This window comes from Panthera leo, chromosome A2 (genome assembly GCF_018350215.1).
Source record: "Panthera leo isolate Ple1 chromosome A2, P.leo_Ple1_pat1.1, whole genome shotgun sequence".
NCBI classification, from domain to species: domain Eukaryota; kingdom Metazoa; phylum Chordata; class Mammalia; order Carnivora; family Felidae; genus Panthera; species Panthera leo.
In genome coordinates this window covers 17532311-17550990 of record NC_056680.1, presented here as the reverse complement: position 1 = coordinate 17550990, position 18680 = coordinate 17532311, and the positions used below count along the sequence as shown (strand labels likewise).

Here is an 18680-nt window from a genome sequence, read left to right as displayed (position 1 = left end):
CCATGTACCATTTTCATCCACCTCTTGGATTTCCATGCTTTCTCTGCCTTCCCTAGGCTCAGACGTCTGACCATCCTGCTAGAGAGGGTGAAGGCAAAGACTGTGGCACCCTCTGTGTCCCCCTCCCCAGGTGCCTGAGTGTGTGGGCAGAGGTGCAGGAGGCTCTAAGGCTGCCAACAAGGGTAGAGGTGAGTGGCCACTCAGTGCTGTGGGGGCGTCTTTATTAGTCAGACTTTCCTTCTTGGCCTACTGCCCAGGTGTGGCCAGGGACAGCCCATACAGTGTGGCTATTGCCAAGGTCAGGAAGGCCAGCATGCCCAGTGGGGCCAGCAAGCCCTCCCTGGGTGAGGCTCCAGGGCCCTCCATTGGAAGAAGGGCTTTGGGCTTCCTGCCCCTGCCAAGCTTAGGACTAGTGTCCTCGGCTCTAGTCAGGGATACAGTGGCTGCGGTGGCAGATGATCCTGGTTTGGTTCCAGCAGAGGCTACGACCCCATACATGGGCTTGACAGTGCTGAAGGGTCTGGCGTGAGCATCCACCCAGCGCAGCAGGGCCTGTGGCCTCCACTGACAGATGCTGAGCAGGGCTAGGACGTCCCCCTCAGCCATGTGGGAGTCCGGCGGGGCCTGCCCATACAGGCGTGTGTAGATGCTGGTCAGGCTGTAGCTCTTCTTTGGGCCGTGCTCCGAGTGGCTGCTGGCCTGCTCCAGGGCCTTCAAGGCAGCAATGCTATCCACACAGAAGGCACCGTCCAGAACACTGGCAAGGCCTAGTAAAGCCAGCTCTGCTTGGAGCAAGGGGAAGTCATAGCGGTCGCCGTTGTGTGCCACGAGGCACCAGGGCTGTGGCTGGCGCTGCAGGAAGGCTTGGAGCAGGTTGGCCAGGTCGGCATCGAAGCGTTGACGCCCATGTGCTGCCAGCACAGCTGTGCTGAGGCCCGTGATCTTACTGGCTTCTGGGCTGCAGGCCTTCCCTGGAGCCACGCACAGAGAGAGCTTGTCCACCACCCGGGGCGGCGAGGGCACTGTGGGAGGCTGCCCCTGAGGGGTGGGTGGGCTCTCCAGGGCACATCTGTGGACGGCTAGCAGGCACAGCTCCGTGACCTTGGGCCGGGAGGAAGGCAGGCCAGTGGCCTCCAGGTCCAAGAAGATAAGGGTCTGCACGGGACCCGGCGGTGGGGCCTGCGAGCCCATGGTGGGTACCTGCTGCCGAGCCTGGGGAGGAGCATGGGGTGGGGAGGGGCTATATGAGTACCCAGTGGAAAGAGCTGAGGCGGGTGGGGGTGGGGCAGGCAGGAACACATCTTTGGCCTTCTCTGCTCAGGCAGGCACTGTCGGTGAGCTCTAAGACCCGTTTCCAGAGCAGGAAGCCAGAGAAGGTGGGGTGGCTTCCTAAGGGGGACCAGCACATTCAACTGTCTGGGGGAAGGCTTGGCTCCTCCCCTAGCGCCCACCTAGTCTGGGCCTGGGTGGGGGGGTGGGGCCTTCCCACCCTGCCCCATCCCCGTAGGGGTCCTCACTTACCGAGTAGCAGGCAGGCAGCAATGACTCGGGGTGCAGTCTGGCTGGTTCTTGCTGCTGGCAGCAGTGGCGGGAAGCGAAACTTAGTGTGAGCCCGCCTATGGGCTGTCCTGATCGAGGCCCGCCCTGCTTGTCAGCCTGCCAGGTCTGCCCCTCCCCAGCCTCCCCCCTCGTGACTCCCTGAAGGCCTCAGACCTGCAGCTGTGGGCCTGCTGGCTGGCACAATGTGCCAGAGCCCTCATACCATGAGAACCAGCCCAGAGGATGAGGGCAGTGTGCCCAGGCCATCAGGGAAGGCTAGCTCCAGGACTCACGCCTGCCGGGAACCCCTGCTGTGGCCACTTTGCACCCACTCCTTGCCCCTACTTTCTCAGGTCTCCCTGGTATAGGCCAGGGCTGACAGCTGTCTCCTCCCCTGCCACAGGATGGTTTCTTCCCATGGCCTCAGCCCAAAGCGATGACTCAGGACAATTCCACAGGCAGGGCAGGGCTCCTTCCTCGGGGCAGATTTGTTACTATGGGGACAGGCTCTCAGCTCTAGCCAGGGACGGGAAGAAGGATCCTAGCCTTCCCTGGGTCTGGCTCCTGCACCATCCCTCCCACTCAGCCGACACAGATCAGACTCAGGAAACATCAAAAGGCTGGCGTGTTCTCAAACAGCCTGTCACTGCTTTTAATCAGTTGCTGCGGTGAGGAAAGTAGTGGTTCTGGTGCCACTATGTGGCTCCATGCTCACTGGCTTCAGCTACAGTCCATCTCAGGGTCGTCCGCATCCGTTTCAGTGGCACACAGGTCATCCAGGGCTGCCTCTGAGCCAAGAGAAGAGGGTTGTGTGGTGAAGGCCTGGAGGTGCCGGGCACTGGGGGGAGACCCACCGCTCCTCCCCCACGCCCGCAGGAACTAACCAGTCCCTTCCACGCCCAGGCCTTGCTCCCTCAGCTACTGCAAGCAAAGTGATACAAAGGCAATTCAGACAGCGATGTTTCTGGAAAAACTGTGGCTCTGCTAGGCCAACTCAACAGATACAAGCAAAAGGCAGCCTGATAAGCTCAGAGAAGACCCAGAGCAGTAAGACAAGTGCGACCCCAGTGCCAGCAAAGGCTGCGTGGAGAGAGGACTGCTGACTTAAGGCCAGGAAGTCTGACTTGTCCGTGAACTTCAGGGAAACCCCCGCATGTGGGCTGGGGCAGGCAGGGGTCCTCCTGCTGGCTTACCTTCACAGTCTGTCACATCAGGAAGCCCTCGAATCAGCATGCTGACCCCTGGCATCACCTGGTCATACTGATGTAGGACCTCCACACAGTGCACAGTGAAGAGCTTGTCCTTCTGGGAGAGGCTGTGCAGCAGCAATACCGTGTCCCGCAGACACCGCACAGTCCGCTTCTGCTGCTCAGTCCTCGGGGGCTCCCCCGCCCTCCGCACTGTCAGCCACTGTCTGTGCAGCATCACTGTGAGTGCTCTGACCACCTAGGGAGAGGGCAAAGACTGAGGCCAGGTCTCAGGGTTCCTGCACCCTAACAGCTTGCTCAGCTGGACAGCACCTTTCCTAACCACCCCAGGTAAGGAGGGCTCCGAGCGGTGGCACCAGAGTTACAAGGAGCAGGGGCATGCTTGCATAGGGTCACCTTCCCCCGCCCTGACGGAGCTGCCACGCCATTGGCCCGTGTACTCACCTCCACGTTGCACTGGCAGACAGAGCCAGTGACTGGGGAGGCAGGGCTCTGCACACCAAGCTTAGCCAGGAGCCACACGGCCTAGAACAAGAGCAGACTATTCCATCCGTGGCAGAACGAGAGCCTGATCACAGTGAGGGCTTTCTCAGGCTTCTCCTACAAGTGCTCCAGGTTCCCTTAGCAGCCGCCTGTCCACACAGTGACATCCAAGGAATGGTGTGGGGCCTTCTCAGGCTAGACTCAGGATCAATACCTGTCTCATCAGCAACCCACCTGCCTCCAGGCCCCAAAGCCAGGGTAGGGCCAGTTATTAGGCAGCCCTGCCAAGTGCTGGGACACCCTGGGGTCCACCTGTATTGTACCTGTGTAGTATGGAGCCCCCAAACTGAGTTCACCTTCTTAGCAGCTAGGTAAACACTTGCTACCAAAATGCATTAAGACTCCATTCTCCCCAGAAGAAGGAGGAACAGTGGCCCTTAGGTGGGGTGGGGTGGTGAGGCTCTGGAGTTTTTACCTCTTGTTCTAGTTGAAGCCACTGTGTCTCCGAGGCCACTTTATCAGGCCTTGACGTGATGTACATGTACAGCAGCAGGAGGAGGCAGCCTTCTGAAAAGGACGCCCCACCTCTCATTCAGGGTCCCCTTCTTACCCAGAGCCCAGAGCACAAGCTGCAGAAGCCCTCAGGAGGCCTCTGAACTGTCCCTGCCACCACCCTTCCCTCCAACCTGCAGGAGCCGCCCAACCACCCATCCCCCCTGCCCTGCTTTACCTGAGGGGGAGCAGAGCTGAGGCGCGAGCTTCTCGTGGTCCACCAGGAGGGAAAGGAGCTCAACAGTCAGTAGCACGCTGGGCAGGGGGCTCTCGGGGCTGAGGCACTGCGGCAGTACCCGGAACACACACTGGAACCTAAAGCACAGGGGCCCAGAGAAACGGGACACTGGCACCCAATCCCACAACCATCCTCACTTTTCACCAGAGGCAATGGGAAATTTTGAGCAGGCAGGTACAAGGAGGAGCTGTGGTTCGGACCTGGCTTCAAATGCTGGCCAACCACCACATACTTGCTGGGATATCTGTTTCCTGTGAACCAGTGGGTACTAGCCTTCACCGTGATATTGCCGTGGCTTAGAGAGGACAGGCCCTTGCCAGGCCCAGTGCCACCTGTAAATGGGGGATGCTTCCCTGGACCTGGGGTGCCTGGCTTCCACACTCTCCTGGGCTCTTTCTTGCCTCTGTTCCCAAATAGGGAGGGAGGTCTTAACGAGTGTGAATGTTATAAGCCTACTACCAGAGGGCTGGCCAGGTTCCAGAGGGCTTGGCTATGGTTGGATCTTATGAGACCCCTTGCTTGCTGGCAGACTGTTTTTGCAAATACCAGCTCCCCTGCTACCAATTATGAAAAGGTGCTCACTTGGGGTGTGCACGGGTGTTGGGCTCTGGGCACGCTCTCTCCAAGGTCTCACAGGCAAAGAGAACTAAGGAACCAAGTCCCAAGACAACCACTGCTATTTGCTCAACCCACATAGCCTTGTGGATGGGGAGAGGGCAATTCTACATGTGTTCCCCTTCATGCATCTGCAGTGTCTTAGCACATGCCGTCAAGGGCTAAGAGTATTTCTCAGTATGCCATTAGGAAGCAAGGCCTCGTTATTTGGGGTGAAATCATTTTAGAGCAAATCCTGTACAGTGGGTAAGCTCAATGTTTTCAGCCACCAGAGTGTGGAAATTTGCGGGAAACTGGGATTTAACCTGGTGGTTACTCAATTTCGTCATTAGAATGGTCTGTAATCCACTAAAGTCCCTGAAACTATCTGCAAGAAAAATCCATCTTTATATATGATGTAGTGGTTTCTAAATTATTTTTGGATAGCAGAAAAAAAAATTGTTTTCCAGAACCCCCAAACACACAATAGAGAATAGTCCTACTGTTCTGTTTGAAGCTGGGGATGAGACCTCTGCTCAAAAGTCCCTGCCATCCCAGTACCCTGGAAATGACCCAGGACCATGGCTACACCAGATACGGTAGGAAGACGTGGGTCTGAGGGGATGATTTGTCCTCAAGCCCGGGTAGGCAAAGGTACCCTTTCTGAGACTGCTGTCTGCCTGGCTGCTTGTGCTGCATCACATATTGCTTTAGAGCTTTGGCGGCATGTGTCCTTAGCTTTCACTCCAAGGTGAGCAGGAAGCTGTGTGGTAGTGGGGATCCTCCTGCAAGATGTAGGAATTCTGAAGCACTGAGTGGGAGGTGGTGCCAGACCGTGATCAAGGGCAAGTCAAGGAGACCAGCTGGAAACTCGCCCTGTATGTTCTCTCTATTCGTACAGCAAATACTGAGTGCTTACAGTGAGCCAGGCTCCATGCTAGGTGTGAGGATGCAGGGCTCTGAGGGTGTCACATGAGCTGGTGAACAGAGGCATCTGTCTGGCCTATGGAAAGCATCCATCAAATAGCTGTTTTTTCATGTCCTTGTGGACAAGCCCAACAGAAAGGGAATGATGGTGTATCTACCAAGAGAACTGGTAATAAAGTGCTTCCTGGAATTCATTCAACAAATATGAAACAAGCAACCAGCCACCATGAGGTAGGTCCATGCCAGACACGTGACAATTCTGTACCTATTGTGTCGCCCACAGTACACTGCAGTACTGTGCCCGGCTCTGAGGACCACCCCTAGGATGGACCATACCAGCTGGAATATCTTCAGAAGGAAACCAGGATCCAGAAGTGTTTTAGGGAAACAAGTATGCTAAGCTCAGAGACAAAAGCTTAAGGTAAGTGCAGCCAGCAAAGTTGATCCAAATAGAACTGGCCTCTTGGTGGCATGCTGAGGGAAGAGACAGGATTTTTGGATGAGGAGATGGGCTGGATGGTGTTTACAGTTCCTCCCAGTCTTGAGGCTCTGGAATCCCAAGTTAAGAATTTATGACAATAGTGTTCATGAGCTAGGTTCACTATATAACCACTTCCAACAAACCTTAGGAGGAACAGGTAACTTATGGCTTGTGCCAGAGTCGGGCACAATGAGGAGGAGCAGATTCCCAGTAAGGTCAGCTTATGGGCTGCCCACACCCTCTGCCTCCTTAGGGAACCCCACCAAACTTAAATATGGTGTGATACATGGTCTTCACCTACCTGATCCATGGCCTAGGTTCAAGGCTCTGGGTTCAGTCTTTGTCCTGGGGGCAGGACACTTTTCCATAATGTCTTAAAAGCCTTTCATTACATGTGTCTTTTGCTTACCTGCTGTACAGAGGCAGAATTCAGCCAAGTAAACCACTTCCTTGGCTCTCCTAACACCTGGCCCCACTTTCCATCACTTCAGAACACCCTGAACAAAGCCTCAGAACATAAAACCAAGGCTTAGCCCTGAGCAGTACAGCTAAGATGTGGGCAAAGTATAAGGGCCACAGGATAGACCTCAAGAGGTCAGGTGAGACCTGCAAAGAATCATGACTGCCATGCAGTGTTATACCTGGGCAGGAAATCAAAGGAAGCATTTTCAGCTAATTTCACCAAAATCTTAAGACACTGGCTCAGGACACTGGTTTGAAGGTGACCTGTTGCTGCAGAAGAGAAAGTCAACAGGTGAAGAAGCATCTTCAGTAGTGGATGCTGGCCTTGGTCATCGGTAAGCCCCCTTGGGACTGAGGACACATCCCCATGATCTTGTCTGTGAACCAGACTCTGGTTTCCTTCCCCAGCGGCAGAATCCACCCCTGCATCTGATAGTAATAGGTGGACGACCGCTCCGCTGTGGCACACCAGGTGCTGAAGAACACTAAGTGAAGCCACAGAGAAGCCTTCCAGGTTGCAAAGTGAGTCCTCAAGGCTGGCCTCTCCCCCAGAGCTCACGTAGGAGGAACTTGTCGGTGAGTCCGCAGGCGCTCCACTTCTCTTGACTGCTGCCAGATCGTGCAGAGCCTGGCAGTGTAAGCCAATAAAGAACTGTACCAGGGGGAGGAGATGCACGGCCCCAGGAAGCTGGCAGAGTGGGAAGGCCCTTCTGCCTCCCTCTGCTTGGTCTCCATCACGTGAGCCTTCATCCCTGGCAACCAGATTCAATCCAGTAAGTGCCAGGTTCTGTGCTTCTTTCAGGGCCAAATGGGGAAATGACCCATCGCGAGAACCTGTGGTCCTCAGGCTTGAAATCCCAGTCAAGGTACTAGCAGCAAATACAAAAGAAAACATACAAGTGTGAGGCAGAGACAAGGTCAAGGGCCCCAAACAACCTGTCTACCGAATTCTCTAGTTTCCCCACCCAGCACACAGACCTCCCAGGCTGGCCAGGACCAGAAAGGAACTTGTTTCCTGGGAACTCCCAGCTTTTCAGGAGTCTGAGGTTTACCTGCCATACCCCAGTGGCTGCAGTAGGGTGCTGGTAGGAGCCTCAGAACAACTGCTCAGGAGGTGGCACAGACCTAGGGATGACCCTGGGATCAAAGGCTGCTTCAGGAGAAGGTTTATCAAAATGGAACCTGCAAAAGACAAGGTGATTCTAGAAGGTTCTGACAAGGGAGGCCTTTTCTGTGGCTTCAGAAGGAAAAGTGAGGATTCCTTGGATGCTAACTGTCCTCTAAGCTGCCACTAAGCCCCACTGAGATGCCTGTGGGTGCTGAGGGCTCTGGGATGTAACTGCTATAGTCTTCTGCTAAGTCACAGACTGTTACTCCCCTGGCCCCTCTGAAGGACTGCCTGGGGTGCTGCTTCTCAGAGGCAATTCTACCAGAGCACCGCAGAGGATGCCCAGAGCTGTGCAGGCCTCCTGCACATGGAGCAGGGCTTCTGGTACCTTGAGTGTTTGATCTCTGCATCCAGCTGTCAACAAGTCTTTTCTGCGACTCTTCTTGCTTAATGGGGTCACCTCCCAGATTGTGGCTCTTATTCTCTACAACTAAATAAAATGTGAATCAAAACTTGAGCACAAAAGCACAGGCATATCAAAACTCTTGAATGTACCGAGTTTCATTTTCTCTCTCTCTTTTTTTTTTTAAAGTAAACTCTACCCCCAATATGGGGCTTGAACGCACAACTCTGAGATCAAGAGTCACGTGCTCTATGGACTGGGCCAGCGAGGCACCCCATAATGAATTTAAAACAGAGATTGTTCTACTTCCTCAACCTTGGATCAAATCAAGAACCAGAGCAACTCAAGAACCCTTGCATCACTGCCTCCCTCATGAAAAACAGGAACTCCTACAAGGAAAGGAAAAGAAAAGAAAGTTGTTTGCTCCACTTTAAAATGAGGCAATAACATGAAAGCAGTAACCACGAACACTTATTATGTGCCAGACAAACCCTGTTCTAAGAGCCGTACCCATGTTAGCTCATCTGTTCCTCAAAGCAACCCTAAGAGGAGGTGTCATCTCCTCTATTTTACATATAGAGAAACTGAGGCATGGGTTAAGGGACTTGCTCCAATCACACAAGCCAGTAAGTAGTGTGACCGGGACTCCTGTCAGGCTGGTGGGCTCCAGTGCCTGCCCACAACACCATCCTATACTGTTCCTGTAGTTGCCGGGTACCAAAAATGTGAGTGGTTGAGGTCCTCAGAGGTGGCATGAGGGCCAACGACTTGAACAGGTGGATGGTGGTAGGAGAGAGGTGATGTATTGGAATGGTAAGATAAACTGACACAGCATATTCTCAGAGTAAAAACCTACCAATGCTAGACTGTGTCCCTCTATAAGGCAGTAGCATGCCCTCAGTCTGGACTGAGCTGTATAAACTCAAGGCTCAAGGAACACAGGTACCTGATACTAGCTGTGTTTCTGGCACATCAACGGATGGTGACTGGGGAGGTTTTAAAATATGCCTGCAAATTCTACAAACACTTCTCTTCAAAAGGTGCAGCCTAGTTTCCTTCCCGTTGAACATGGTTTCTAACAAACAGAATGTGGCAGAAGTGATGCTATAGGACTCCCGAGGCCAGGCCATAAAAGGGATAGCTTCCACCTCGCTCTCTCTGGTTTGTTAGCTCTAGAGGAGGCCATCCACCAGGTTATGACATCACCCAAGTAGCTCTGTAGACAGACCCACGTGTGGAGAAGAACTCCATTGCCAGTCATGTGAGGGAGCCACTCTGAATAGATCCTCCAGCCCCAGACGAGCCTCCAGTGATTCCAGTCCCCACAGAGACAAACCATCTCCTCTTTATCAGAACTGTTGTCCCACAGAACCAGGAGGAGTACTTATTGTTGTTTTAAGCCACAAGGTTGAATAATCGGTTACACGGCAACAGATGACAGACAGACTGACTTACCCTCTCTGCCCACCAGGGACTTATATCCTGGCTCTGTCTGGAAGGGGTGGGGAAGGGACATGTTAGCACTAAAAGACTCCTTTGTAGGGAAAGATGGTTTTCCGAATTGTGGAGAACATGCTTCTGGCTTTATAGCCACAGAAGGGCTTTTCCTAGGACTGGAAAAAGTTAACTATGAAAGCAAAGTAATGATTCTGCTAAAACCACTTAAAATACCTGGTTATAAAACTTCTAACAAATGTTAAACTTTTCATGTTTAAATGTTTAAATGGTAAACCTGCTCCGGCCCATGGCCAATGTCTAGGTGCTTTGACCAAAGGTTTTTATCTGTTATATATTAGTCATTCTTTGTCAGTCAGGATAGCAGTGTAAAACTCAAGGTATTTTGATCCAGATGGTGGAAAAACTCTTTCATTTCTGTATTCTTCTAATAATCACCCCAAAACATTGGCCATAATTCCATTACAACTTCCAATTCCACCAAAATCTTTTTAATATGGAACAGCCTCTTATTTAATCGTTCCCAGGGGCTGGATTCAAAGATTTTCAGTAGAAAGAAGGTCTATTAAAAGGCGTGTTGTTGTGTCTTGCAACTTGAAAACAGCCCGTTCCTCAGTGCCAGGGGTTTTGTGTTAGGGAAGCAGTCTTAACCCCCCGAGTGCATCAGACAACACCAAGAGCCTTCTGTCAGAGACGTGTGATGAGGTGGGGATGGACCCCTCTGCTCTCCTGTCTTATTTGGACTAAGCTAGGCAAAAAGAGTTTAATTTCACACCCTGCCCATTATGAGCAAAGGCAGCAGAATGTTCAATATTCAGAAAAAGACACGCTGACCCACACTGTTCACAATTCAAGGCTGATATCAACGGTGTGCCAGACTTCTCTGGCAGGCAAGGCGCAGGACAGGACCATTAACAAGCTGATCACATCTACAGCAAAGGCAGGGGCTATTAGACAAAGGTCCCAAGACAGTAAATGAGAAAAAATATTCCAAGTAGTTGGGACTGAAATACGCTCATACTTGGGGCAAAACTGATTATTTGAAACACATTACATAAAAATGAAGACTGGGTCACCCCAAAAGTTTAGAGAGCATCTTTCCAGCCCTTTTTTAGTCCTGAGTATAAAGTCCTATAGAGGAAGCCCTTCTAGAGTGTGAGGCCTTTATGCGGTGATGCACCAAACCATTCAAGCCTCATCTAAACCACCTTTGAGGCCTTCAGGAAAGAGGATCTATGTCCAAATGGCAAAGTTTAAACAGCCTTCATTCAAGACTAACCTGACGTTGTTACTCAGACTTTCTAATAAACCATGCAAAACAACTCTCCTTCCAGCATCATCATTACCTGGCATGGAGAATGGAGGGAGCAGCCAATTTATTTGCTCGTTCACTGCTTTGAAGCTTTGTCCTTAATTCATTCATCTCAGCATCTTTAAATTGGAGTTCGGACTGCAATGATTGGAGCTGGAAGGCAAAAGCAACATACTCATGGTAACCCATCATACGTGCAAAAATATCTCTGGGCTTCAAAGTCTCAAGCTCATAAAGGAAAACAAACAATGAGAAATAAGTATAAAAGTGTGCTGTGACATAGATGCCCTATGATATCAAGCTTTCCCCTTCCTCCTCAAAGACAGCATGGTATTCTAGAAAGACATTTTGACCTGAACTGTTGCAAGGTAGTTTGTGAAGGTTCAAATACCATTTACTCGGCCTCTTTAAACTTTGACTTATCTGTAACACAAACCCCTGTCTTTGTGGTTAGGGGGGATTAAATAGGAAGGATGAATGTGAAATGCCCAGCCTAGGGCTTGGTGAGGTGCCTTATCGCACAGTAACATGTTAACCTTTTAATGGACATAATGGTGCACAATTCCAGGTCTTCTTGAAATTTTACCAACACGCCACGCAGCACGGGGAGACCTGCTCCAGCCCATGGCCAGCAGTAACTGCTATTATTCCCTGAGCACACTCTGTGCCTGTATGGCACCAGTCACAGCACCAGTCACCGTAAGTGTGGGGCTGTTTAAGTCTCACAGCAACCCTTCTAGTTATTTCCTGGGACAGATAATAGAAATGAATCACAGAGCTGAAGTCACTACCCTGAGGTCGCCATTTATCATATGTGATAAAGCCAGGATTCAAACTCTAGTTTGTCTGATTACAATTCCCTTGCTCTTCATCATGGATGCGGAAGGAAAACTACTGCTGTTAGTGCTGGGCACAGGTTAGTGCTTCTTTAGAGTTTGCTAATTTGCTAATGGATGGCAGAATAAGATCCATTCCTTGAGACTGAAGCCTTGGGAAGTGCTGAAGGAAAGTGGCAGTATGTATGGACACCTATTAATTTCTTCCCCAAACAGCAACTCCCTCCCTTGAGAAACAATCATGTCCCTGCCTCAATGTGATTTAAAAAAATTTTTTTAACGTTTATTCATTTTCGAGAGACACAGAGAGACAGAGCGTGAATGGGGGAAGGGCTGAGAGAGAGGGAGATACAGAATCCGAAGCAGGATCCAGGCTCTGAGCTGTCAGCACAGAGCCCAAAGTGGGGCTCGAACTCACGAACCGTGAGATCATGACCCGAGCCGAAGTCGGATGCCCAACCGATTGAGCCACCCAGGTGCCCCTCCCTACCTCTATGTGATTTAAATGGGAGCTGTCATCTCTGTGGTTACAGTGACTGGGTCAGGGACAGGCACCTGACCCAGGTTAGAACAATTAGAGCCTTGAGATGAAGGAGCCCAAGTTTTCAGTCTGCTCTGGAGCTATGAAATAGGAGCCCAGGAGCTTCTGGAGAACACATCCTTTACCATAAGAATGGAGTCTGTCTGTAGACTAGGGAGTAAAGATGAATCCTGGCAAGGCTCCAGTCATTCAAGGCCCCAGCACACCTGTTTTTTCCCAGACTTAGTTATAGAAGTCAATACATTTCCTTTTGGCCTAAGCTAGGTCAACTGAGTTTCTGATCTGCCAAAAAGCTCTTACTTAAGTCTATTTCTGGAAAGTCTAAGCTATTGATTTATTCCTGCCAAGACCACCTACCACAACTACCACAGCAAAGCAGTTTCAACTAAGTCATTTTACAAACCTCATGCAGAGCCTGGAAAAAAAGTATATGCAATTAACTGATATTAGAAATTATTTAAGACAAAAAAAAAAAAAAAACTGTTGAAATCTCCCTGGAAGATTTACAGGCTCTTTGGTCATTATTGCTTCTAAAAGAACTCAGTGAGCAGGCAAAGCTTGTGTCTAGAACAAGGGGAAAAAAAAAAAAGGGAAAAAAAAAGCAGTTCTGGGTCACCTTTTTTGAAAATTCCTTTTCTTTGTCACTGAGCACTTGAGTTTTCTCTTGTTCAAGGAGGAAATGTGATCTTCTCTGTTCCTCTAGAATGGATTCTGTCTGATGCAGTGAGTCCCGCAAAATTTTTATTTCTCCATTTTTAATGAGAACTTCTTCTTCCATTGCTTTCATCTGTAAATCCAAAATCAATCTTGCGAAAAGCTTATAAGGGAAAGTTATATATGTACTTGTTTATTTTTTTTTTTAATTTTTTTTAATGTTTATTTATTTTTGAGACAGAGCATGAATGGGGGAGGGTCAGAGAGAGAGGGAGACACAGAATCTGAAACAGGCTCCAGGCTCTGAGCTGTCAGCACAGAGCCCGACGCGGGGCTCGAACTCACGGACCGCAAGATCACGACCTGAGCTGAAGTCGGACACTTAACCGACTGAGCCACCCAGGCGCCCCTATATGTACTTGTTTCAACATATAGCTAGGGAGACAGAGAAAGCACATGTAAACTATGTTCTACAGACCAATGAGTTCTCAAAGTATATCCATACCAACTAGGTATGGTCTGCTAGGCCCATTTGTGGGACAGGTGACATTCAGAAAGCTTAAGGAGACACTGTCATTCACACATGCAGATTCTGTAGGTTCTAGTAAGTATTAAACAATCTGGGTCACACACTTCACAGATCTCAAGTTTCATACTATGTTTCTAGTTTTCCTAGGGACCTACAGATGGTCACATAAAGGATGTCTCCTTTTTTGTAAAACTGCTAACAAATACAGTAGCCATTATGATGTTGTGTTCCTTATAAAAGACATATGCTATAAATTTGTCTCAGTGCTGTGACAGAAAGTTTGTATCACTTTTTGGATGTGAAGTACAGTTTCCTTTGTTGCCTAGTTGTTAGGAACTAGGATCTGGTTTCTTCCAGTTTAAATTTTCTGGCTTTCTTTCCCCAGCCTTCCCTCATTTCATGGGGATGAATCTGGACTCCTGTTTTACTTTATTTTTTAAGTTTATTTGAGAGAGGGAGAGCAAGCAGAGGAGGGGCAGAAAGGGAGGGAGAGAGAGCATCCCAAGCAGGCTCCTCACTTTTCATGCGAAGAGCCCGATGTGGGGCTCAAACCCATGAACCATGAGATCATGACCTGAGCTGAAAACAAGAGTCAGTCGCTTAACTGACTTGAGCCACCCAGGTGCCCCTGGACTCTTGTTTTAAAACTTTTATATATTTTAGGGGTACCTGGGTGGCTCAGTTGGTTAAGCATCTGACTTTGGCTCAGGTCATGATCTCACAGGTTCATGGGTTCAAGCCCTGTGTCATGCTCTGTGCTGACAGCTCAGAGCCTGGAGCCTGCTTCAAATTCTGTGTCTCCCCCTCTCTCTCTCTGCCCCTCCCCTGCTCACTCTCTTTCTCTCAAAAATAGATAAACATTAAAAAAAAACCCTTTTATATAGTTTATTCTGTGGTGCTTTATAACACATGCATAAGTGCATACATTAGCTATAAAACCACAAGTCACTTACCTTTTCTTTAAGTTCTTTGTATTGTGCCTGAAGTACCTCTAATTCAAAATTCTCTTTAACAGGAACATATTCTCTGTTTTTCCCTGCAGGAGTTTTTGACATCCCATCTAATCTGGGGACCTTATGAACATCTGTAAAAAAACAGTTCCCATATACTTTTCTGGATCCAACACTTTACCACTTTTGCCAGTCAATGCTGAAAAGAATCACTCTTGAAAGCAAATTAGAGAAAGATCTAGTAAGCAGTATAGGTATTTTCCAACCTAAAATGTGATTCAAACTCATAAATGATCCTTATGAAATGACAAACAGATCCTGTCTCCCCCTACTCCCCACCCCTCAATTTTAAGAGTATCATCTAAAGGCTGAAAAGGTGCTGTGGGAACCTCACTGGTCAGAACTTGGTGATCTGTTATTCGACAATATTTACTGAGCACCTATACCTATACCTACTGAGCACCGGGCACAATCTAGTCTCTAAAGGTACAGTGGTGAGCAAAATGGATACAGTCCGTACACTCATGGAGCTTAGAGGACATTCAAAAATAATTACACAAATAAATGTAAAATTACAACTGTGATAAGAGCTACACAAGAGAACAAGTATAGGAAAGCCAAGTATATGGATCCAACTGGAACGACTGGAAGGCCTCCCAAGGAAGTGATGACTGAGGTGAGAGCTAAACAAGCAGGAATTAAGCAGATGAGTGGGGATGGGGAATGGATGGGAAGAATACTCAGTGTATGAGAAACAGCAATGTGCAATTTTTGTATTGTAAGGAAGTCGGGAGAATTCAAGAAATGAAGGCAGGTCAGTGTGGCTTGAACCCAGAGAGAGTGGGAAAGGGCCAGACCATGCTGGGCCTTGTAGGCCATGATATGGACTTTGATCTTTATACTGGAGACAGTGGGAAGCTATGAAAAGGTTTGCAGCAGGGATGTGCACTTGTATCTATGTGAGACAAAGCCAGATTTGAGTTCTGAAAAGATCACTCTGGCTGTAGTGTGAAGTCTGACTTACAGGGAGTCAAGACTGGCAACGGGGAGACCATTTAGCAGATGAGCATCCAGAGGAAGGAATGATTGTAACATAGATCAGGGAGAATGGTAGAGATAATGGAAAGAGGATGGGTTCCAGAGATGGATAAAGAAGATAAAGTTACAGGACTTGGCAAGGAATTAGATGTATGGTCAAGGAAGAGGAACTGTTGCTTTGTGCCACCTGATGGAGACCGGTAGTAGTCACGGTTGTACAGAATATTTGGTCATTAATGAATGTTTTCTGAATGTCTGCTTTGCCAGGCACCATGCTGGCAATACTGGAGAATGACTGGACTTCCAGATGAATGTGTGGGATTTAAGATGCCTGTGAGATATCCAAGTACAGATGCAAGATGCCCTCAAAACGTTTCTCCTTCTGTGAGCCCCACAAGACTTCACTCACTCCCCAGCTAGAAAATAAGCTCCCGAAGAAAGGAGTTTTTGTCTTTTGTTCATTGCTAAGTGTGCTGCAGTTCCTACGGTTTTGGACACCTAGTACAATTTACTGGTTGTATATCGGAATAAACCTCTTTCATCTCTTGCCTCAGCTAGGCCCTTATGTTCATGTGGCCCAAGGAGGACAGTAATCTTCGTTAGATCTAAAGCCTCTTAAACCTGTCACAAGAATGGGTCCCCATGGGTAGGTAGTGACGGTTCTGATGATGGTGGTTGTGTTCCAAGGATCTTTGCCTAGAACCAAGAACTTAGGGGCCCAAATTTTAACTACAGGAAAAGGTTAACTGAACTTTCTGTATTTCAAATCGGCTGTTTTGACATTCTTAATACAGTACTCCCACAACTCAAAGGACCTTTTGGAACACAACCTGTGCCTAAATGAAGCCGTTCCTATATTTTGAGAACGGCAGCGTGGGTGCAAGACACTGGGTCAGCGGTCGCCGTGGGGTTCCGAAGCCACAGCCATCACGTAGTTCTGGCGAGATCTGCACCACCCTCCGGGAAAAGGCCCCGAGGCGCACTCACTGGACACGTCCCGAGGAGCGGCCGGGCACTGGCTCAGGGCCTGCGACGCGAGGGTGTCGAGTTCCTCCAGGTCGTCAGCGGTGAAATCCCCGTGCGCGCCGAACGGGTCTTCGGGGTCCGGGGCAGCGGCTGCGGGGAAGCCTCGGGCTCGCTTGCTCGGAGGGTGCCCGGTGCTGGGCGGCGGGCCAGAGCTAGGCGCCGGAAGCCCGCTCCGCCTCCTGCTGCCCGGCGCGGAGGTTCCAGCCATGCCTCCGCTGGTCAGTCTCCCAGGGCACCGAGTAAGGCCTGGTCGCCGCGAGACCGGAGGGCTGGACCAACCGCCCGCGCGCCGCCGCTCGCCTCAGCCGCTAGGGCCACGCCCCCCGAGCCCACGGGCCAATCGGCTGCCAGCCGGAGAGCGCGGAAGAATGACCGAATCCGAACGCGTCGCCGTGCTCGGCTGAGTGCCGGCCTTTCTAGGTGTTGCCCCGCCCTCCCAGCCGCGTTCTGCCTGGTGCTCAAATACCGGCGGCTGGCTGTCCGTAGGCGAGTGGCGGGTGTTGTGCACCGCTATCCACGTTACTGGAGAGCAGGGCCGAGGCTCACCAGCCTTACAGCGCGGGGGCCTCCGCGCCCCTCCCTGGCATCCAGTATACAGCCTCGGTGGAGTTCGCCCTGATATTCACACGTACACCTGTGAATCGAGACCCGCAGCATTCAGGGGTTTGGTCTCTGCGACTTCGCTGTTTTCCTCCCGCTGGACTCACCTCTCACATACCCAGAGGCTCTCTCGGGGAGGAAAGAGTCTGGGAGAGCGGGGTTGGGTGAAGAGTATGAATACAGCTTTTGTGAGCAGGCATCTTAGAGAACAGTAAATGTTTTGAATGTGTGCATTTAAGGTAGGTTTGGGGAAGAAAGGTGTAAGGAAGAGGGGTGATCCTGAGAACGATGTGCCTGTGTTGGAGAATGTGGGAACTGTCAGGCTGTTAACATTCATTTCTCTGAGAGTGGCTGAGTGTTTTTGTCCCAAGGACATGTCATAAATGAATAAGGCTCAGGAGGTCAAGAAAGGCCCTTGGAAGTGGCACCTGGGTTGTCCTCCGGGTTGAGCAGGAGTTATCGAGTTAGCAAGGAGGCTGGCATACAAGACTATTCAGACAAGAATAGGACACCAACATGGAGGCCACACAAATGCCAGGTAGGAGTTGTGGCAAAGAGAGAAGGTAAGGCTTCAAAAAGGAGCAGGACTCGGGCAGGATTTTATTAGGCAGCGGTGGTGTGCAGGACAGTTAGCAGGAACAGGTTGTTTCTTGCACATTCAGTGCCAAACTTAGCTTGTAAGTGTCCTATGAATGTTTATGAAAACAGTAAATGAAAGGGATATAGTTGTCAGGATTTGGAAGGTCTTGAATACCTGAGTTTAGTTTCTGAGACAACTAGTAGGTTCCTTCAGACAGATGCCCAAATGTTGAATGCTTAAATCTTCATTACTGCGGGTTTCTGGTCTTGTAAAGAGATAGGATTGTACTTCATTTGTCAGGAAGGATTAGGTTCCACCAAATAACAGTAGTAGCTGTCAGGGGCAATGTGCTGGCACTGGCAAAGAAGGGCTGTTCTCAGCCCCACAGGGAATGCCTGAAGTCCAAAGGTGTGCAGGCTGTGGAACTTTCCAGGAGAGGACCAAAGTAGGCCCTTTATCCTCTCCTGTTAAGTAACTTAGAGTCGTAAAACAGACTTCAATCTATAAAAACCTTTTCCAGTTTTGACTTAGCATAATCTGACTAGTTCCAGAACCCTTTTTGAAAAAAATGGTCAGAGATAGCTTAGCATTATTAGCATAATTTACAGTGTTATCAAGGGCCTAGAGGGGAAATCCAAAGATTTGTGCCTCTGAATTGTTTCTCTCTCCCTCCCTCTCTCTCTCTCTCTCTCTATATATATATATGTGAATGCAATATATATATGCATTTAGTATACATTATGGCCTCTGTCTCCTTCAGTTTACTCCTCCTAGAGTCAAGGGTGATAATCAACAAATATTAGGAGAAAAAAATGAAACAAACAATTGGGACTACTACTTCATATAGAGTGGTAAGGGACGAGTGCACTACTTTTAGTCCTCTAAAGGAAGGGAGGTAGTCTCCAATATACAAATGAGTGACAGGCAGAGGCAAGAGTCGGTGAAAACGGTGAGGCAGCTTGCTTGCGATGTAGGCCATTGTGCAAGATGGACCAGGGGATGAATGGTGAATATCCAAAGATAGGGAGTGGCATCCAGATCCCTTAGGGCCTGACTGGTCATTGTAGGGACTCTAGCTTTTTCCTAAGAAGCCACTGAAGAATTCTGAGCCAAGAAGAGACAAAAGTATGACTTTATGGTTTAGCAAGACCATCCTGTCCTGAG

General features: G+C 49.7%; 2 protein-coding genes across 7 annotated transcripts; both read right to left on the bottom strand.

Moving 5' to 3' along the window:
* Positions 1-32: 32 nt before the first annotated feature.
* TREX1 (three prime repair exonuclease 1) lies at positions 33-2079 on the bottom strand. Its single transcript, XM_042929239.1, has 2 exons — positions 1522-2079; positions 33-1212 (listed from the first exon to the last, which is right to left on the bottom strand). Exon 2 carries the CDS (start codon positions 1189-1191, stop codon positions 247-249), a length of 945 nt encoding a protein of 314 aa, XP_042785173.1. The 5' UTR covers positions 1192-1212; positions 1522-2079; the 3' UTR covers positions 33-246.
* Positions 2080-2165: 86 nt separating this feature from the next.
* Positions 2166-16687, bottom strand: LOC122214297 (ATR interacting protein). Of its 6 annotated transcripts, none has more exons than XM_042929236.1 (14): positions 16298-16687; positions 14276-14406; positions 12756-12926; positions 10797-10915; positions 9451-9608; positions 7981-8082; positions 7537-7666; positions 6664-7353; positions 3961-4112; positions 3706-3797; positions 3192-3272; positions 2733-2985; positions 2424-2460; positions 2166-2327 (listed from the first exon to the last, which is right to left on the bottom strand). In XM_042929236.1, coding segments are annotated over exons 1-14 (2364 nt in total). In that variant the 5' UTR covers positions 16545-16687; the 3' UTR covers positions 2166-2326. The 6 variants fall into 6 exon arrangements, with proteins under 6 accessions (XP_042785170.1, XP_042785171.1, XP_042785168.1 ...); XM_042929237.1 differs by having other exon boundaries at positions 2424-2457; XM_042929234.1 differs by lacking the exon at positions 2424-2460 and having other exon boundaries at positions 3706-3794; positions 16298-16686.
* Between the last annotated feature and the right edge of the window lie 1993 nt (positions 16688-18680).

What these genes read in the sequence shown, in the direction of transcription:
- TREX1 (XM_042929239.1), bottom strand. Translation starts at nt 1,191, where the DNA reads ATGGGCTCGCAGGCCCCACCGCCGGGTCCCGTGCAGACCCTTATCTTC.
- LOC122214297 (XM_042929233.1), bottom strand. Translation starts at nt 16,544, where the DNA reads ATGGCTGGAACCTCCGCGCCGGGCAGCAGGAGGCGGAGCGGGCTTCCG. An exon ending in GTCCCTGGTGGGCAGAGAGG is followed by an intron (nt 8,083 to 9,450) that starts GTAAGTCAGTCT and finishes CATTTTATTTAG; the next exon opens with TTGTAGAGAATAAGAGCCAC. An exon ending in TCCTTTGATTTCCTGCCCAG is followed by an intron (nt 4,113 to 6,663) that starts GTATAACACTGC and finishes CCGTTTCTCTGG; the next exon opens with GCCCCTGTGCTTTAGGTTCC.